General features: G+C 39.5%; 1 protein-coding gene across 2 annotated transcripts in view; it reads left to right on the top strand.

The window, feature by feature from the left end:
- The window catches only part of INPP5A (inositol polyphosphate-5-phosphatase A), a 473,991-nt gene that overhangs the window by 222,053 nt on the left and 234,674 nt on the right, over window positions 1-17,264 (top strand). For both annotated transcript variants that reach the window (XM_077258448.1, XM_077258449.1), the window contains exon 5: window positions 15,102-15,165. In XM_077258448.1, the coding sequence (XP_077114563.1) occupies window positions 15,102-15,165 (64 nt within the window). The remainder of the gene's footprint in view (window positions 1-15,101; window positions 15,166-17,264) is intronic.

The raw sequence follows: 17,264 nt of genomic DNA on the forward strand, positions 1-17,264 counted from the left end.
CAGAAGTTTGATTTACTTAGAGTTAGATTCTGTTGTTTAAGTGTCCCGTTTATTTTTTTGAGCAGTGTGTGTATGTATATATGTATATATGTATATATATATGTATGTGTATATATATATATATATATATATATATATATATATATATATATATATATATATACATATATATACACATACACTCACCGGCCACTTTATTAGGTACACCATGCTAGTAACGGGTTGGACCCCTTTTGCCTTCAGAACTGCCTCAATTCTTCGTGGCATAGATTCAACAAGGTGCTGGAAGCATTCCTCAGAGATTTTGGTCCATATTGACATGATGGCATCACACAGTTGCCGCAGATTTGTCGGCTGCACATCCCAAAGATGCTCCATACAAGGCAGGATGGATCCATGCTTTCATGTTGTTTACGCCAAATTCTGACCCTACCATCCGAATGTCGCAGCAGAAATCGAGACTCATCAGACCAAGCAACGTTTTTCCAATCTTCTACTGTCCAATTTCGATGAGCTTGTGCAAATTGTAGCCTCAGTTTCCTGTTCTTAGCTGAAAGGAGTGGTACCCGGTGTGGTCTTCTGCTGCTGTAGCCCATCTGCCTCAAAGTTCGACGCACTGTGCGTTCAGAGATGCTCTTAGGCCTACCTTGGTTGTAACGGGTGGCGATTTGAGTCACTGTTGCCTTTCTATCAGCTCGAACCAGTCTGCCCATTCTCCTCTGACCTCTGGCATCAACAAGGCATTTCCGCCCACAGAACTGCCGCTCACTGGATTTTTTTTCTTTTTCGGACCATTCTCTGTAAACCCTAGAGATGGTTGTGCGTGAAAATCCCAGTAGATCAGCAGTTTCTGAAATACTCAGACCAGCCCTTCTGGCACCAACAACCATGCCACGTTCAAAGGCACTCAAATCACCTTTCTTCCCCATACTGATGCTCGGTTTGAACTGCAGGAGATTGTCTTGACCATGTCTACATGCCTAAATGCACTGAGTTGCCGCCATGTGATTGGCTGATTAGAAATTAAGTGTTAACAAGAAGTTGGACAGGTGTACCTAATAAAGTGGCCAGTGAGTGTATATATATGTATGTATATGTATAAGAATATAATAGATATAATAGAATAGATTCCACTTGAGAATTGAAGAATGCACCATATAATCTCATACTCTGAGTCCTCACAATATGGCCTGCTTTGTTGTGTAGTGAACGTTATCTAATACACGAGGCGTGACTATAGCTGCCTTTAGTATATTAACCTTTGCACAATAGGTTCTTTATTGCCTCTTATTATTCGGATAGTGTTGGAAAAACTTATCACTACAGCTAAAGGTGTAATGCAGTCAAGTTTAACCCCTCCTCTTCCAGTTGATTGTCAGCACATTGATTGGAGGACAAATCCAATTTCGGTTACGCTTCCTGTCCCACCTAAGACGACGTGAAGAGATTGCATAACTACTTATGTTGTTTCTGACTTAGTAACTTCTGCATGTGTCACATTCAAACACAAAAAGAGCAAAAGTCGTGTAATATTTACTTTTACTGATAAATCTAATTTGGGAAATGATAAATTGCTACTTGCCTAAATTGTTTGCAAATTAAAAGTGATAAAATGTATTGTGATGGCAGTTGATTTTCTGTGCAAGTCCGGTTTACACACTTTTAATGACTAATACGCCTTTGGTTTGTCTATGTATAGTTGAAGACGTGTGTTATAAGTATAGGTGACCAATATATACCATTATTTTCATGCAGAATGAACAATAGGTGGAAGTAGACTGATGTATGTATAGTTCTGTGTGTATATAAGTGTGCGTGTATGTATGTGTATATATATGTATGTATATATATGTATGTATGTATATATATATGTATGTATATGTATATATATATATATATATATATATATATCAGGGTGGATAAAAATCAATGTTTTTAAAAAAAAATCAAAAAAATCGGATTTTTTTGATTTAAATCGGATTTTTTTGATTTAAATCGGATTTTTTTCAATAAACTGCTTTTTGAGGAAAATATTTTACCATCCAAAGGTTCTTCCATCATGAGATAAAGCTGAGTTGTTTAACTCAGTAGAATAAAGGCTGTATATGTGTAACATTCACAATGCCATGCTCTTCCAGAGGTTTCTGTAGGATTAGTGGGCAGTTTCTCTCCTATATTATCACAGACGCTCGCTTTACTTACGCAGTTCTCAAAACTGAATTTGACTCCGCAGAGGTCCCAGCCTCTTCTTCATGGCAAAAATGTTACAACATGAACAGAGTTGAGAAAAAGACCTTAATCCTATTGTTCTACAAACCTATGAATACAGAATCAACCCCTTCAGTGCCAAGTCCAAGAAATTAGACAATATGTTTCTGATTGTTTGGAGTGGAATAGATCTGCACAACACAAGAAGAATGTGAATCTAAGTGTTTTGAGGAGGAAGGGCAAGCAGACAAAAAAATGAAAGTGAAACTTTGAGCACAATACTGCAGCATAGCCACAGACAGACAAGTCTGGATCTGTTTGTGTGTACGATCTGAGGTTTATTACATTCTTTCCTTATAATGGCAGCAGGCCGTAAAAGAGACCCAGTTTGGGAATATTTTAATGAAGCTCCTTCGCCTATCGGTAAGGCAGGCATGCGTGCAAAATGCAAACGATGCAACAAAGAGATGCAAGGCCTGGTGGCGTGAATGAGGCAACATCATGAGAAGTGCGGTGATGAAGATGACCAAAGAAACACTTCACTATCAACATCTTCATTTCCCTTCTGGTTGCAGTTTTCATAATGTGATTTCAAACGGCAAACAAGTCCTTGGATATCCTTTTGACAGTATTTGCACTTTGCTCTTGCACCTTTCTTTCCAAGATCTGCTGCTGGCATCTCAACAAAATGAACCCAAATAGGGTCTCTCTTACGACCTGCCATGGCTCACACAGATCACTTATGAAGTTTGATTGTTACTACAGCCAAGTACTGCTGACTATCCAACAAGTTTGGGCATGTCAACTGAATGGAAAAAGAAACTAAACCAAAAGTGAAACCAAGCTAGAAGTGTGGAATTAAAGGGGCAGTATGAACAAAATGTGGAGGCTATTAATAGTTTATACAATTAAGACATGCTGCTTTTAAACACCTACCTATTGCCATATAGTAAAACAAAAAAGATTTTTACTTACTTTGGGGTCCCCCCCTCACCCTGGCGTTAGATCGTTGCCCCTAGTTTCGTCCGTGTAACTATGGGCGCACATGCGCACTGCTCTCACTTCTCATTTTAATCGTGATTTATATTAAAAAAAAACCTTTTGATTTAAATCAGTGATTTAAATCATGATTAAAATCATGATTTAAATCGATCCGATTTAAATAGAAAAAAATCTTTTGATTTAAATTGTGATTTAAATCATGATTTAAATCGGCGTGATTTAAATCAATCCACCCTGATATATATATACACCGTATATACTCGAGTATAAGCCGACCCCCCTGATTTTGCCACAAAAAACTGGGAAAACTTATTGACTCGAGTATAAGCCTAGGGTGGAAAATGCAGCAGGTACCGGTGAATTTCAAAATTAAAAATAGATACTCCATACCGTTCATTATGGCCCCATAGATGCTCCACATAAAGCTGTGCCACATATAATGCTCTGCACCGTTCATTATGGCCCCCATAGATGCTCCACATAAAGCTCTGCCATATATAATGCTCTGCACAGTTGCCCCATAGATAGCTGTGCCATATATAAAATGCTCTGCACCGTTACCCCATAGCTGTGCCATATATAATGCTCTGCACCGTTGCCACATAGCTGTGCCATATATATAATGCTCTGCACCGTTGCCCCATAGCTGTGCCATATAGTGCTCTGCACCGTTGCCCCATAGCTGTGCCATATAGTGCTCTGCACCGTTGCCCCATAGCTGTGCCATATATATATAATGCTCTGCACCGTTGCCCCATAGCTGTGCCATATAGTGCTCTGCACCGTTGCCCCATAGCTGTGCCATATATATAGTGCTCTGCACCGTTGCCCCATAGATGCCCCACATAAAGCTGTGCCTTATATATAGTGCTCTGCACCGTTGCCCCATAGATACTCCACATAAAGCTGTGCCTTATATATAATGCTCTGCACCGTTGCCCCATAGCTGTGCCATATATAATGCTCTGCACCGTTGCCCCATAGCTGTGCCATATAGTGCTCTGCACCGTTGCCCCATAGATGCTCCACATAAAGCTGTGCCTTATATATAGTGCTCTGCACCGTTGCCCCATAGATACTCCACATAAAGCTGTGCCTTATATATAATGCTCTGCACCGTTGCCCCATAGCTGTGCCTTATATATAGTGGTCTGCTCCGTTGCCACATAGATACTCCACATAAATCTGTGCTGCTGCTGCTGCAATAAAAAAAACAAAACACATACTCACCTCTCTTGCTTGCAAGCTCCCCAGCGTCCGGTCCCGGCGTCTCTCCGCACTGACTGATCAGGCAGAGGGCGGCGCGCACACTATATGTGTCATCGCACCCTCTGACCTGAACAGTCAGTGAGGAGAGACGCCGGGAAGATGGAGCGACGCCCGGCGTGTGGAACGTGGACAGGTAAATATGTAATACTTACCTGCTCCCGGCGTCCTGCTCCTTCCCCCGGACAGCTGGTCTTCGGTGCCGCAGCCTCTTCCTCTATCAGCGGTCACCGTTACCGCTTCATTAGAGAAATGAATAGGCGGCTCCGCCCCTATGGAAGTGGAGTGTCCATATTCATTTCTCTAATGAGCGGTCCCACGTGACCGCTCAGGGGAAGAGCTACGGCACCCGGAGACCGTGGGACCGGCAGGGGGAGCGACAGGAACGCCGGAACTAGGTGAGTATATGACAGTCCTCACCCGCCGACCCCACCACCGATCATGACTCGAGTATAAGCCGAGAGGGGCACTTTCAGCCCAAAAATCTCGGCTTATACTCGAGTACATACGGTATATATATATATATATATATATATATATATATATATATATATATATATATATATATATATATATATATATATATATATATATATTAAAACTTTGGACACCCCTTCTCATTAAAGATTTTTCTGTTTTTTCGTGACTATGTACAATCAGCTGTGTTTCCACCAGACTTCTGCACAACACAACTGATGGTCCCAACCCCATTTATAAGGCAAGAAATCCCACCTATTAAACCTGGCAGGGCACACCTGTGAAGTGAAAACCATTCCCGGTGACTACCTCTTGAAGCTCCTCAAGAGAATGCCAAGAGTGTGCAAAGCAGTCATGAAAGCAAAAGGTGGCTACTTTGAAGAACCTAGAATATAAGACATATTTTCAGTTGTTTCACACTTTTGTGTTAAGTATATAATTCCACATGTGTTAATTCATAGTTTTGATGCCTTCAGTGTGAATGTACAATTTTTAGAGTCATGAAAATACAGAAAAATCTTTAAATGAGAAGGTGTGTCCAAACTTTTGGTCTGTACTGTGTGTGTGTGTATATTTGTATGTATGTATGTGTGTATGTATATATATATTAATTATATATATATAATAATTATATATATATATATATATATATATATATATATATATATATATATATATCATATGTACTCGAGTATAAGCTGACCCCCCCCCCCATAATTTTGCCACAAAAAAACTGGGAAATCTTACTGACTCGAGTATAGGCCTAGGGTGGAAAATGCAGCAGCTACCGGTAAATGTCGAAAGTAAGAATTGATACCAATAAAAGTAAAATTGAGACATCAGTAGGTTAAGTGTTTTTGAATATCCATATTGAATCAGGAGCTCCGTATAATGCTCCATAAAGTTTATGATGGCCCCATAAGATGCTCCATATTAAAATATGCCCCATATAATCCTGTATAAAGGTTAATAATGACCCCATAAGATGCTTCATAGACACATTTGCCCAATATAATGCTGCACAAAGGTTGATTATGGCTCCATAAGATGCTCCATAAAGATATTTGACCCATATAGTACTGCACAAACCTTGATTTATGGCCCCATAAGATGCTCCATACAGACACTTGCCCCATATAATGCTCCGCAAACGTTAATTATGGCCCCATAAGAGCTCCATAAAGATATTTGCGCCATATAGTGCTGCACAAACGTTGATTATGTCAGCATAAGATGCTCCATACAGGCCCATTTGCTGTTGCTGCGATAAAAAAAAAAAAAAAAATCACAAACTCACCTCTCCGTCACTCAGGCCCCCGGCACTTTCAATATTCACCTGACTTCGTTATGGCGCCGCTCCGTCTTCAGCGTCTTCTGCACTGACGTTCAGGCAGAGGGCGCGCACTAACCACGTCATTGCGCCATCTGACCTAAGTGTCACTTCAGAAGACGCTGAAGACGAAGCGGTGCCAGAATGAGGAGCAGGTGAATATCGCGCAGCGCTGCGCTCCCCCTGCCCGTTATACTCACCTGCTCCAGGCGCGGGGCAGTCCCTGCTTCCCTGGCTCCGCCGCTTCTTCCTGTATTGAGCGGTCACAGTTACTGCTCATTATAGTAATGAATATGTGGCTCCACCCCTATGGGAGGTGGAGCCGCATATTCATTACTGTAATGAGCAGTACCATGTGACCGCTCAGTACAGGAAGAAGCTGCGGCGCCGGGGAAGCAGGGACCGCGCCAGGAGTAGATGAGTATAATTACACAGCCCCCGCTCCCCCTCCCCTGCCGACCCCTGGGTATGACTCGAGTATAAGCAGAGAGGGGGACTTTCAACCCCCAAAAATAGGATGAAAATCTCAGCTTATACTCGAGTATATATGGTGTGTGTGTGTGTATGTATGTATGTGTGTGTATATGTGTGTAAAAAAATTATGTATATGTATATATATATATATATATATATGCATAACAATTTTTTTATATATTGACTATGGGTGTATGTCTAAGCAGTAAAATACAACTGAAGGTTCTTTTCAAAAGGTAACTGCAAGTATGCAACCGGAAAATCCTCACTGCATGCACACTGAGGATTCACTAGTCTGCAGTCACAAAAGTAACTTCATACTTGAACCCCAAGTCTAGACAACCCCTTATGTCAATTTGTTAAAATCTCACCCACTTTGCTGCTTCTGTAATACGCTTTGGATTTTTTGCAGCGCAATATACCCTGCAACACGAATGCAACCCAAGGGTTTTACAGTCTCCCATTTCACTAGGTGGGGGAGTAGCAGAAGAAGCTTGGCCCCATTCTTATAGGTGGAGTTCCTAGAACGAAGACCCTCAACAATTCCATACACATTTATGATCCATCCTATAGATGTGGGAAACCACCAATGCAAAAATTGCCATATTGTGCTGCGATTTGTAGTCACATTTCTGATTTTTTTTTTTTTTTTTAGATATATTTTATTAATGGCGGCCAGCAATCCTTCCCTTGATCTGCTCTTTACCGCCGAACATGAAGACTTTTTTTTTTTCCCTCCAGTAAATGGGAACAACTGTTCCCTGCCCCTTGGAACGGCTGAAAACATATTGCCTGCTCTCGTCTTGTTTTAAGATAATTGCTACATAAATTATGTCTAATGGGAATGAGATGTCTGACAGTCACTAAGAACCGGCTGCGTGCGGTGTTTGGACGATGTAAATGTAAATTTCACACAAATCTGTTGCCGCTGCCTGTTTTCCGCCGTGGTATAATAGACTGCATCTCTCCTAATGGGAAAATAATGTGTGCTTCTGACAATCTGCTTTATAAATATGTAAAATATTTTATTTTTTATTTCCCCCCCCCCTTCCTGAAGAATACAGACATATAATCAATAATGTCAGATGTGACAGAAATACTGTTGACACACACTTGGGTTGAAGGGACTGGTTAGAGATAAGGACTTCCTGTCAGCGCGGCCCCGACCTGATTAATATTCCATCTATGGCATGTCCATTAACAAATGGAATCATTGAACTGTATTGATAGAGCGGGTTAAACATTTCAAAAGTTCTGTTGAACTTTAACTTTCAATATTCATGCTAGCTAATTATAGATTTTATGACTGCATGAATTACGGTTTCTGTGTCATTATAGGCAATCTGTTTGACATATATTTATTTTAATATTCAGACTATCATATTAGCTCAATTTTTTATTTTTTTTTTGCCTGAGGTAATGCATTAAATGTTTGTTCTGAGCAGAAGTAAATTTGGAGAGCTTGTCTGAGTAGATCTGTGGGTGATAGTGTATTGTTGCCTATTGTCAATACGCCTGGGAGGAGAGAAACGGCCACCAACTGCTCCACGTACATGACTAATGACATGCTGCGGATGCCTGACAACGAGGGCAGACTTCTGCTGGTTTTGGACACCTGCCCATCGGTGAGCGGGTCGTGAGCACAGGAGCCACGCGGTCATGTAATTTCGCAATGTGCTCAGAAGTCGTCCTATTCGTCAGGCTTCTCAAAGTTTACCCCATACAGAGAAACCATAGCATTTTATTTCAGAAATCATTAGTACGTATGAGAATAAGAAACTTTGCAATATATCTTATTAGAAAAATCTCCTGTCTCCTCTGGGGTTGATTGTTCATTCTCAATATTCTCAATTCAAGGGTGAAATCTGTATTCCGTGAAGACGTACTGTAATTTCCCATTACTGAGACAGGAGATTTAAGTTAATTTGTAAAAAGTTCTATGGAGAACTGTAAGGCTATGTTCACACATTGCCTTTTTGCTGCACCTAAATTGAATATTTTAACCTATCGAAGCTAATCGGGATGAGAACATGTTTTCAAAATTCTCCCTTAGGAGAATATTAGGTTCTGGTTTATATGAACGCAAAACCATGGTTTGTATGTACTGGAAGTACAAAAGTGGCCTTGATCACCATAAAAATTAATCAATTAATATGTGTTATTGGTATGTTTCATTGGATTAGCTTAAATGTCAGGGAGATGGGTAGGGCCTCATGTAGGCGCTTTTGACAAATCAGCAAATGTTTAATTTTGTGGATGTGCAGCTTGTCATAAATTATGCAGGAGTCACTGAGCCAAGACCAAACCCTGCCAACCGGCATCTGTCACTTTTTCAGTAAAAAAAGCAAAAATAAAATGTAAAACAAAAAAACCTTATGGCTTTTGAAAATATTGTGCTTGCACTGGTTGTGGGGGTAATATCTAGGTCTGTACTTCTGGTGCATAAAAAGAAAAATACTAGCAAATTCTATATGTAAATAACCTGATTTTAGGAGAAACTGTCATATTTGTAGTATTGTGTATGCAAATTAGTTTTTCGTTCCATGATATTGATCTCGCAAGTATTGTTTAGGAAAGATGGCTACCGCGTAAGTTTGTCCCACCCTTTAATGATCCTTGCAACATGACTAGCATGCTTCGTTCTGGGAGAGCTCATTTCCACACTTTTCTCCCATGGGGCATTGCCTGTAAGACCCCAATACTTCCTACTGTCTAAGAAGAACCAGTTCTTGGCCCACTTTTAGTATTTTAAGAAATGTCTCCTAAGAAAAGAAAAAAAAATCATTTGGAGCATAGGAGACTTTTTTTTTTCTTCATGAAGCCCATTTAAAAACCTTCTTTTCGACACGCATCAAGAAATGTAATGTTTGGTTTATTTTTAAATTCTTTAAAAAATTATATAAAAATGTTAAATACACATTTTCCTATCTATTGTTGTTGACAGATGTGCTCACATTACTCATGAAGACGAGGCAAAAATTCAGCTGGGGTTTGGTGGGAATTTTGAAATGTCTCCCTTCACTGAAGTACACGTCTTACAACTTCATCTCAATTTCTCAACAGTAATAATTAGGATTATTAGTTAGATTTTAGCAATGTATTATTGGTACACAGTATTTTAATAAAATGTTAAATAACTGTTGTGCAGTTATGTCGTTTAAGACCGCCACCTCTTTTGCATTGGGAGATAATAGACTTTTTATGTTGTTTGGATGTCCACTTGACCAGTCTTGTGCACGGTCAACAGGTATTGTGCATGTGTCCTAGTATAAAAATTAGGACCGATACACCATGGCTGGCAGCCATGAATGATATCTAGTAGGTCCCTGTCGATACAACATCATGAAAATTAACTCTGCATAGTTAGTTAATCTACAGGTTAATAGCATCCAAAAGCTATGCAGCTTGCTGCGTTGAGAGCCAGTCTACCAGGAGGAAATTAACAGTATTCCTCACCGGAGCCCTCCGGCTTTCAGTCACTGCTCAGTACATAGTGAGCGGTGGCTGAAACCACACCCTGCCACTGACTGACAGCCGGCTCTGAACTGAGGCTATGACTGAAAGCTGGAGGCTGCTGGTAGAGTAGATTTCATTTTCTCCCAGTAGCCAAGCTTTAAGTACTTTGTGACTTGACTAACCTGCAGATTAACCACTTAGCTTCAGGTTAATCATGTTAGTTTTCCTTACGAAGCCCTTCTACTCTGCACTCATTACCTGTCTTAATTGCACTTGTTTGAACTCGTTACATCTGTCCACACAATCAATTACACTCCAACCTCTCCACCATTACCAAGAACAAAGGGCTGTTTAAGCACACCAGGGACAAATTTGTAGATCTGCACAAGAATGGGATGGGCTACAGGACAGTAGGCAAGCAGCTTGGTGAGAAGGCAACAGCTGTAGAACAATAATCTTCCTCGGTCTGGGGCTTCATGCAAGATCTTGCCTCATGGGGTAAGGATGATTCTGAGAAAGGTAAGGATTCAGCCTAGAACAACACAGGAGTACCTGGTCAATGACCCGAAGAGAACTGGGACCACAGTCTCAAACATTAGTAACACACTATGTGTGGATTAAAATTCATCAGGGCACGCAAGGTCCCCCTTATCACACCAGCACATGTCCATGCCCATTTGAAGTTCACTGATGACCATCTGGATGATCCAGACCATGCAAGGGAGAAGGTCATGTGGTCAGATAAGACAGAAATATAATTTTTTGGTATCCACTCTCCTCGCCATATTTGAAGGAAGAAGGATGAGTGCAACCCAAGAACATCGTCCCAACTGTGAAGCTTTGTGGGGGAAACATCATACTTGGTGGGTGCTTTTCTCTAAAGGGGACAGGGTGACTGCACTGTATTGGAGGGAGGATGAATGGGGTCATGAATCATAAAAGTTTGACCAACAACCTTTCCCTTAGTAAGAACATTGAAGGATGGGTCATGGCTGGGTCTCCTAGCATGACAATGACTCGGAATGCACAGCCAGGGCAACTAAGCATTGGCTCCTTAAGAAGCATTTCAAGGTCCTAGAGTGCCTAAACAGTCTTCAGACCTGAACCCTATAGAAAATCTGAAACTCAATGTTGCCCAGCGACAGCTCTGAACTTTAAAGATCTGGAGAAGATCTGTATGGAGGAGAGGGCAAAAATCCCTGCTGCAGTGTGTGCAAACTTGATCAAGAGCTACAGGAAAATGTCAGACCTCTGTAATTGCAAACAAAGGTTTCTGTACCGAATACGAAGTTCTGTTTTGGTTTTTTTTTTATCTCAAATACTTATTTCATGCAATAAAATTATTTAAAAATCATACTATGTGATTTTTCTATTGTTTTATTTTAAGGTTCTGTCTGTCACAGGTAAAATGTTCCTACAATAAAAATTACAGATCTTTCCATTCTTTGTAGGTGGGAAAACTTGCAAAAATCTGCAGTGTATCAAATACTACTGCAATTTTCCCCATTGTATATAGGAAGTACTACAGTATATAAGAAAATTAAAAAAAAACAAAAAAAAAACCCGCATTTCAGAACCCACATGTAAGGCTGGTTTCACATTTGCGTTTAAAAAAAACGCAGGTGGTGAAAAAACGCATGTAAACGCGTGCAAACGCTGCGTTTTTTAGATGCATGCGTTTTTGCATGCGGTAAAAAAACGCGGCGTTTTGACGCGTTTACATGCGTTTTTTCATGCGTTTGCGTTTTTGAAACGCATGCTGAGAAGTGTCTGACAGCTGCCAATCCTCAAAATCAACTAGAAAACCCACTATAGAAATAGCTAGGGTTAGGGATAGGGTTAGGGTTAGGATCCCTAGGGTTAGGGGTAGGGTTAGGGTTTGGATCCCTAGGGTTTGGGTTAGGGTTAGGGGTAGCTTTTTATTAAAAGAATGTCCTGGTCACCAGGTCACTGATAAGCCACCCCCCACCATCAAGGTGATAAAGGGATCCTAACCCTACCCCTACCCCTAACCCTAGGGATCCATAGGGATGTTGACCTGGTGACCAGGACATTCTTCTAATAAAAAGCTTTGTTCCATGTGGACACCCCAAGATATACGGTATTGCTCGAGAGTACTAAAAATATTAACTCGTAGAGTATTCACTGTCATATTGTTAGGGTTAGGATTAGGGGTAGGGTTAGGGTTAGGATCCCTTTATCACCTTGATGGTGGGGGTGGCTTATCAGGGTGTATTCTTGCTTTTTTTCTATAAAAACGCATGCGTTTTTAACACAAGCAAACGCATGTGCCGCAAAAAAACGCCTCTAGAAATTACTACATGTTGCATTTCTGCGACAGAACGCATGCAGCAAAAAAACGCATGCGTCGTTAAACGCGGCCAAACGCGTACAAAAAAAGCATGCGTTTTTTTTCTGTAAAAACGCTGCAGATCAAAACGCAAGTGTGAAACCAGCCTAATATATAGCCAAAAGCAACAATATATATTCAGGTGCGGCAAAACACTTTTTATAGAAGCACCTAACAAAAATATTAAAAATCATATATGGTATGTTATGGAGTAGAGAAGGTAAGTTGTCCAGAAAGAGGTAATTGGCAAAAAAGAAACCTTTTGGCCCCAGAAATGTATTAGATTTTATTAACCCCTTCCCGACATTTGCACTATATATACACATCATGGTTGGGAAGTACTCCTTGACCGATGAGGTATATATACGTCATGGCAATCGCCCAGACAAAGGAGGCTGTGCGTAGTTTATCTCTGCCATGTGTTCAGCAATTGTGGCACTCTGCCACAAGCGGTGCGGTGTTCGCACTTCTCCCGGTATTTTAACCGGCTAAACGCTGTGATCGATATTGTAGCCAAAAATATTTTTATGAAAAAATAAGCTAAAGTACACATATTTGGTATTGCTGCATCCGGAATGACCCAACTTGTCCCACTAGTTAACCCTTTCAGGGAACACATTATAAAGGAAAAAAACGGGCAAAAAATTATGCTTTTTCATCGTACAGCCCAACAAAAAGTGGAATAAAACGCAATCAAAAAGACAAATAAAAGCGTCTTATAGTGCCTGACAGCAGCCAGTCATAAAAACCCAATATAAATCTGGTATAGCTGCAATCACACCGACCAGAATAATAAAGTTGTCTAATCATTTATACCCCACGAGGAATTGCGTAAAAAAAAAAATAAAACCAATTCTGCACCTACTACTGATTTTTTTTATTTTTTTTTTTCATTCTGTCTCCCAAAGATTGCAGTAAGGCTCGGTGCACATTTATCCTGTGCTCTATGGTGAGCACTTATATCTGGGTTTCCTTCTAAATTTCTCTAGGATCCAAAAAGTATCGTTTCTCCTTGCGGAGAGTGACATGTTAAGCATGCCGAGATGAGGAGACTTAAAGCCACAATGCTCCTCTGGAAAATATGCAAATTGTCTCTTTAGAGAGGAAGAGGACTAGAACTCTACTGCCACCTATTGGAAGTAGCAATCATAAAAGTCAATGTCGACCCTTTAACGATCCTTGTCACATGACTTAGGATAAAAGCCAAACCAGAATCTCAATTTGCAGACACTGTGTTTTGGGGTACTTCCCCTTGTCAGTGCGCTGCGCCTCAAAAGTAGTTTTGACCACATATGGGGTATAAAGTTAATCAGGAGAAACAAGTTTTGGGGTCCATTTCTCTTGCTATCTTTGTGAAAATGAAAAAAAAAATGGGGCTAAAACATGTTTGTGGGAAAAATATCAGGAGCTCTCCAAACGCAACATGACAACCCTGGACCATTCTATCAAAGTCTGCGTTCCAAAACGTCACTCCTTTCTGAGCCCTGCCGTGCGCCTGAACAGTAGAACCCCACCTCCCCCCCTACATTTGGGGTATCATCGTACTAAGGAGAAATTGTGGAGCATATTTTGGTGTTCATTTTTTACTTTTACCCTTGTGAAAATAAAAAAAAATTGGGACAAGAATTACACTTTTTGTAGGAATTTTCTTTTTTTTTTTTTTCATCGCTCAACATTCTAAACATCTAGATAAATTCCTTGAGGGATCTAGTTTCCAAAATGGGGTCACTTGTGGGAGGTTTACAGTGATTAGGCACATCAGGGGCTTTTCAAGCACAACATGGCATCCGCTAATGATTTCAAGCAAATTCTGCATTCAAAAAGTTAAATGGCGCTCCTTCCCTTGCAAGCTCTGCCGTGCGCCCCAAATAGTAGTTTTCTCCTTCATATGCAGTATCTGCGGTCTCAGGAGAAATTGCACAATAAATTTAGGGGTCCATTTTCTCCTGTTACACTTGTGAAAATGAAAACCGTTTGAGTCTAAAGTAAAAATTTGGTGAAAATAGTTAAATGTAAATTTTTTTTCCTTCCACTTGACATTAATTGCTGTGAGGCTCCTTGAATAAGATTTTGAGCACCTTGAGAGGTGCGGTTTTTAAATGGTGTAACTTTGGGTTTTTTTCTGTCATATAGACCCCTCAAAGTCACTGCAAATGTGATGTGGTCCCTAAAAAAAAAAAAAAAAAAATGTTTTCTAAATTTTCTTGTAAATACCGTATGTGAAATCGCTGGTCAACTTTTTAACCCTTCTAATTTCCGAACAAACAATTGCTTCATAAATTGTACTGATGTAAAATAGACGTGAAAAATGTTAACTATTTTGTGTTAATAAAGAAAACAAAAGTTTTAAATTTTATTTTGGAAATGCCAAGTTTCCTTCTCCTGTTTTTATCTGTGAGGAAGAGTAGATCATATACGTGAAAACCGGACATCTGAGTGAGGTCGTAAACTTAAGATGTTTCAGAATGTCTTCTTAAGAAAAAAATATTGGTGTATATGGACATGTTTTGATTTTCTTATTTTCTTTATATTTTCCAGGCTCTTGGAAGCTTTTACTTTCTGCATGAGTCTTTGAAGAATGTGTTTCAGTATGACTTTAAAGGTGAGCTGCTTTGGAACATGCTAAATAATACTTCTAAAGAGCACTATATATTGTTAATGTTCACAAGCACTTTTTTTTTTTTGCCTGGTCTTGCATGAATTGTATTATTTCAAATGCTGATTCCAGGACTGAACTTTGTCTCTTCACTCTCATGCACCTTTTTTTAACCATTATAAGCTGTGGAATATTATTATTATTTATTTATTTTTTAATTGAAAGTGTGTGACAATAATTTTTATTTTTCCAAGTAGATAAGAACCGTCACTTACCTATTTTGTTGTATGTAAAATCCCTTTAAATTAAGAACATGTGCCACAATAGTAGATAATACATTTCTCATGATTACCATCCCCGACTATAGTGTGTAGACTATAGCAGTCGGAATCCCAAGCATGTCCTACGATTAAAGGATCTGGGAATGTTTAGTTTGCAAAAAAAGAAGGAGACTTAATATCTGTCTACAAATATCTGAAGGGAGGTCACAGTGTAGAGGGATCATCATTATTCTCCTTTTCACATGGAAACATGAGAAGCAACGGAATGAAACTGAAAGGGAGAAGACACAGATTAGACATTAGAAATATCTTAGACAGTGAGGGTGATCAACGAGTGGAACAAGCTGCCATGAAAGGTGGTGAGTTCTCCTTCAATGGAAGTCTTCAAACAGAGGCCGGACAGACATCTGTCAGAGATGGTTTAGTGAATCCTGCATTGAGCAGGGGGTTGGATATGATGACCCTGGAGGTCCCTTCCAACTCTAATCTACGATTCTATGAATTTAATCGAGGTATTTTGCTCTTTGTTGTGTGGTAACAATAAATGTATTATTGGTTAAAAAAAATCATTTGGGAATTTGGAAAGGGGTAATTTACATAGTAGGCTTATAAAGTTAATAAAAAAAATTCCTTATCAGTTTGATACTATTCATAGTCTGTTTGCAATGCTTATATCATCATGTGTTTTCCACTGTGACATTAGTGACATTATGTCAATCTAGCGGAAAGTTGTTTTTATCTGTATTGTTGTCACCGTGGTGGAAAGGCTGTGTTAAACAGATTATCTGCTATTTGGAAAACCCCTTCACATTTGCTAAATATTTCCGTGTAGAATAAAAAACGGCTTTACTCATCTCTGGTGCTGGCAATATTTCTGCGACATTGGTGCCGGGTTTCACAGAGCTAGTGCAATGTTGTGGTCTAAGGTTCAGCACTGTATGGAGCCGTGTACCAACATGGTCTCTAAAAAAAAAAACAAAAAAAAAAAAACACAAACCTGATCACAAACATCCATGATGAAACAGACTAAGGGACCTTTTTAAACCCTTCGGAAGCCTTTGCAGGTGTTTTTTGTTAATTATTCTAATTTACTGAGATAATGACCTTAGGGTTTTCATTGGCTGTAAGCCATAATCATAACGTTAACAGAAATAAACACTAGAAATAGATCACTCTGTGTGTAAGGACTCTATATAATATGAGTTTCAATTTTTGTATTGAAGAACTAAAATAAATGTAACTTTTTGATGATATTCTAATTTTGGGGAAAAAGTGCGTTTTTTAATCTGAAAATATGGTAATTGAAACAAGGATGAATAAACATTCTTCATAAAAAAAAAATAAAAAAATCCGGTGTCTGTTACCTGGATGATGATGTAATGGCGGTGAACATTTTAGCAAGACAATGATCCCAAACACAGCCAAGGAAACTTTCAAATTGGTTTCGGAGAGAGAAAATAAAGCTGCTAGTCTGGCCCAGCCATTCACTAGACCTGTATCCAGTAGAAAATGTATGGCAGTAACTAAAGCTCAGAGTTTATAGAAGTCACCCACTGGACATTCATGATTTGATGATTTTTTTTTTTGTGTGAAACAATGGGCCAAAATCACACCTGAGCAATGCTATTTTTTTGAATACGGGAGGCATTTTGAAGTGGTCATCACCAACAAAGGCTTTTGTACGAAGTATTAAATTTCAGTAAGCGTGTTCAATTTTTTTTCTTGTTTCTCATTATTACTAGTGATGAGCGAATATACTCATTACTCGAGATTTCCCTACCACGCTCGGGGGTCCTCTGAGTATTTTTTTAGTGCTCAGAGATT

This window comes from Ranitomeya variabilis, chromosome 4, assembly GCF_051348905.1.
Source record: "Ranitomeya variabilis isolate aRanVar5 chromosome 4, aRanVar5.hap1, whole genome shotgun sequence".
In the NCBI taxonomy this organism is placed as follows: Eukaryota; Metazoa; Chordata; class Amphibia; order Anura; family Dendrobatidae; genus Ranitomeya; species Ranitomeya variabilis.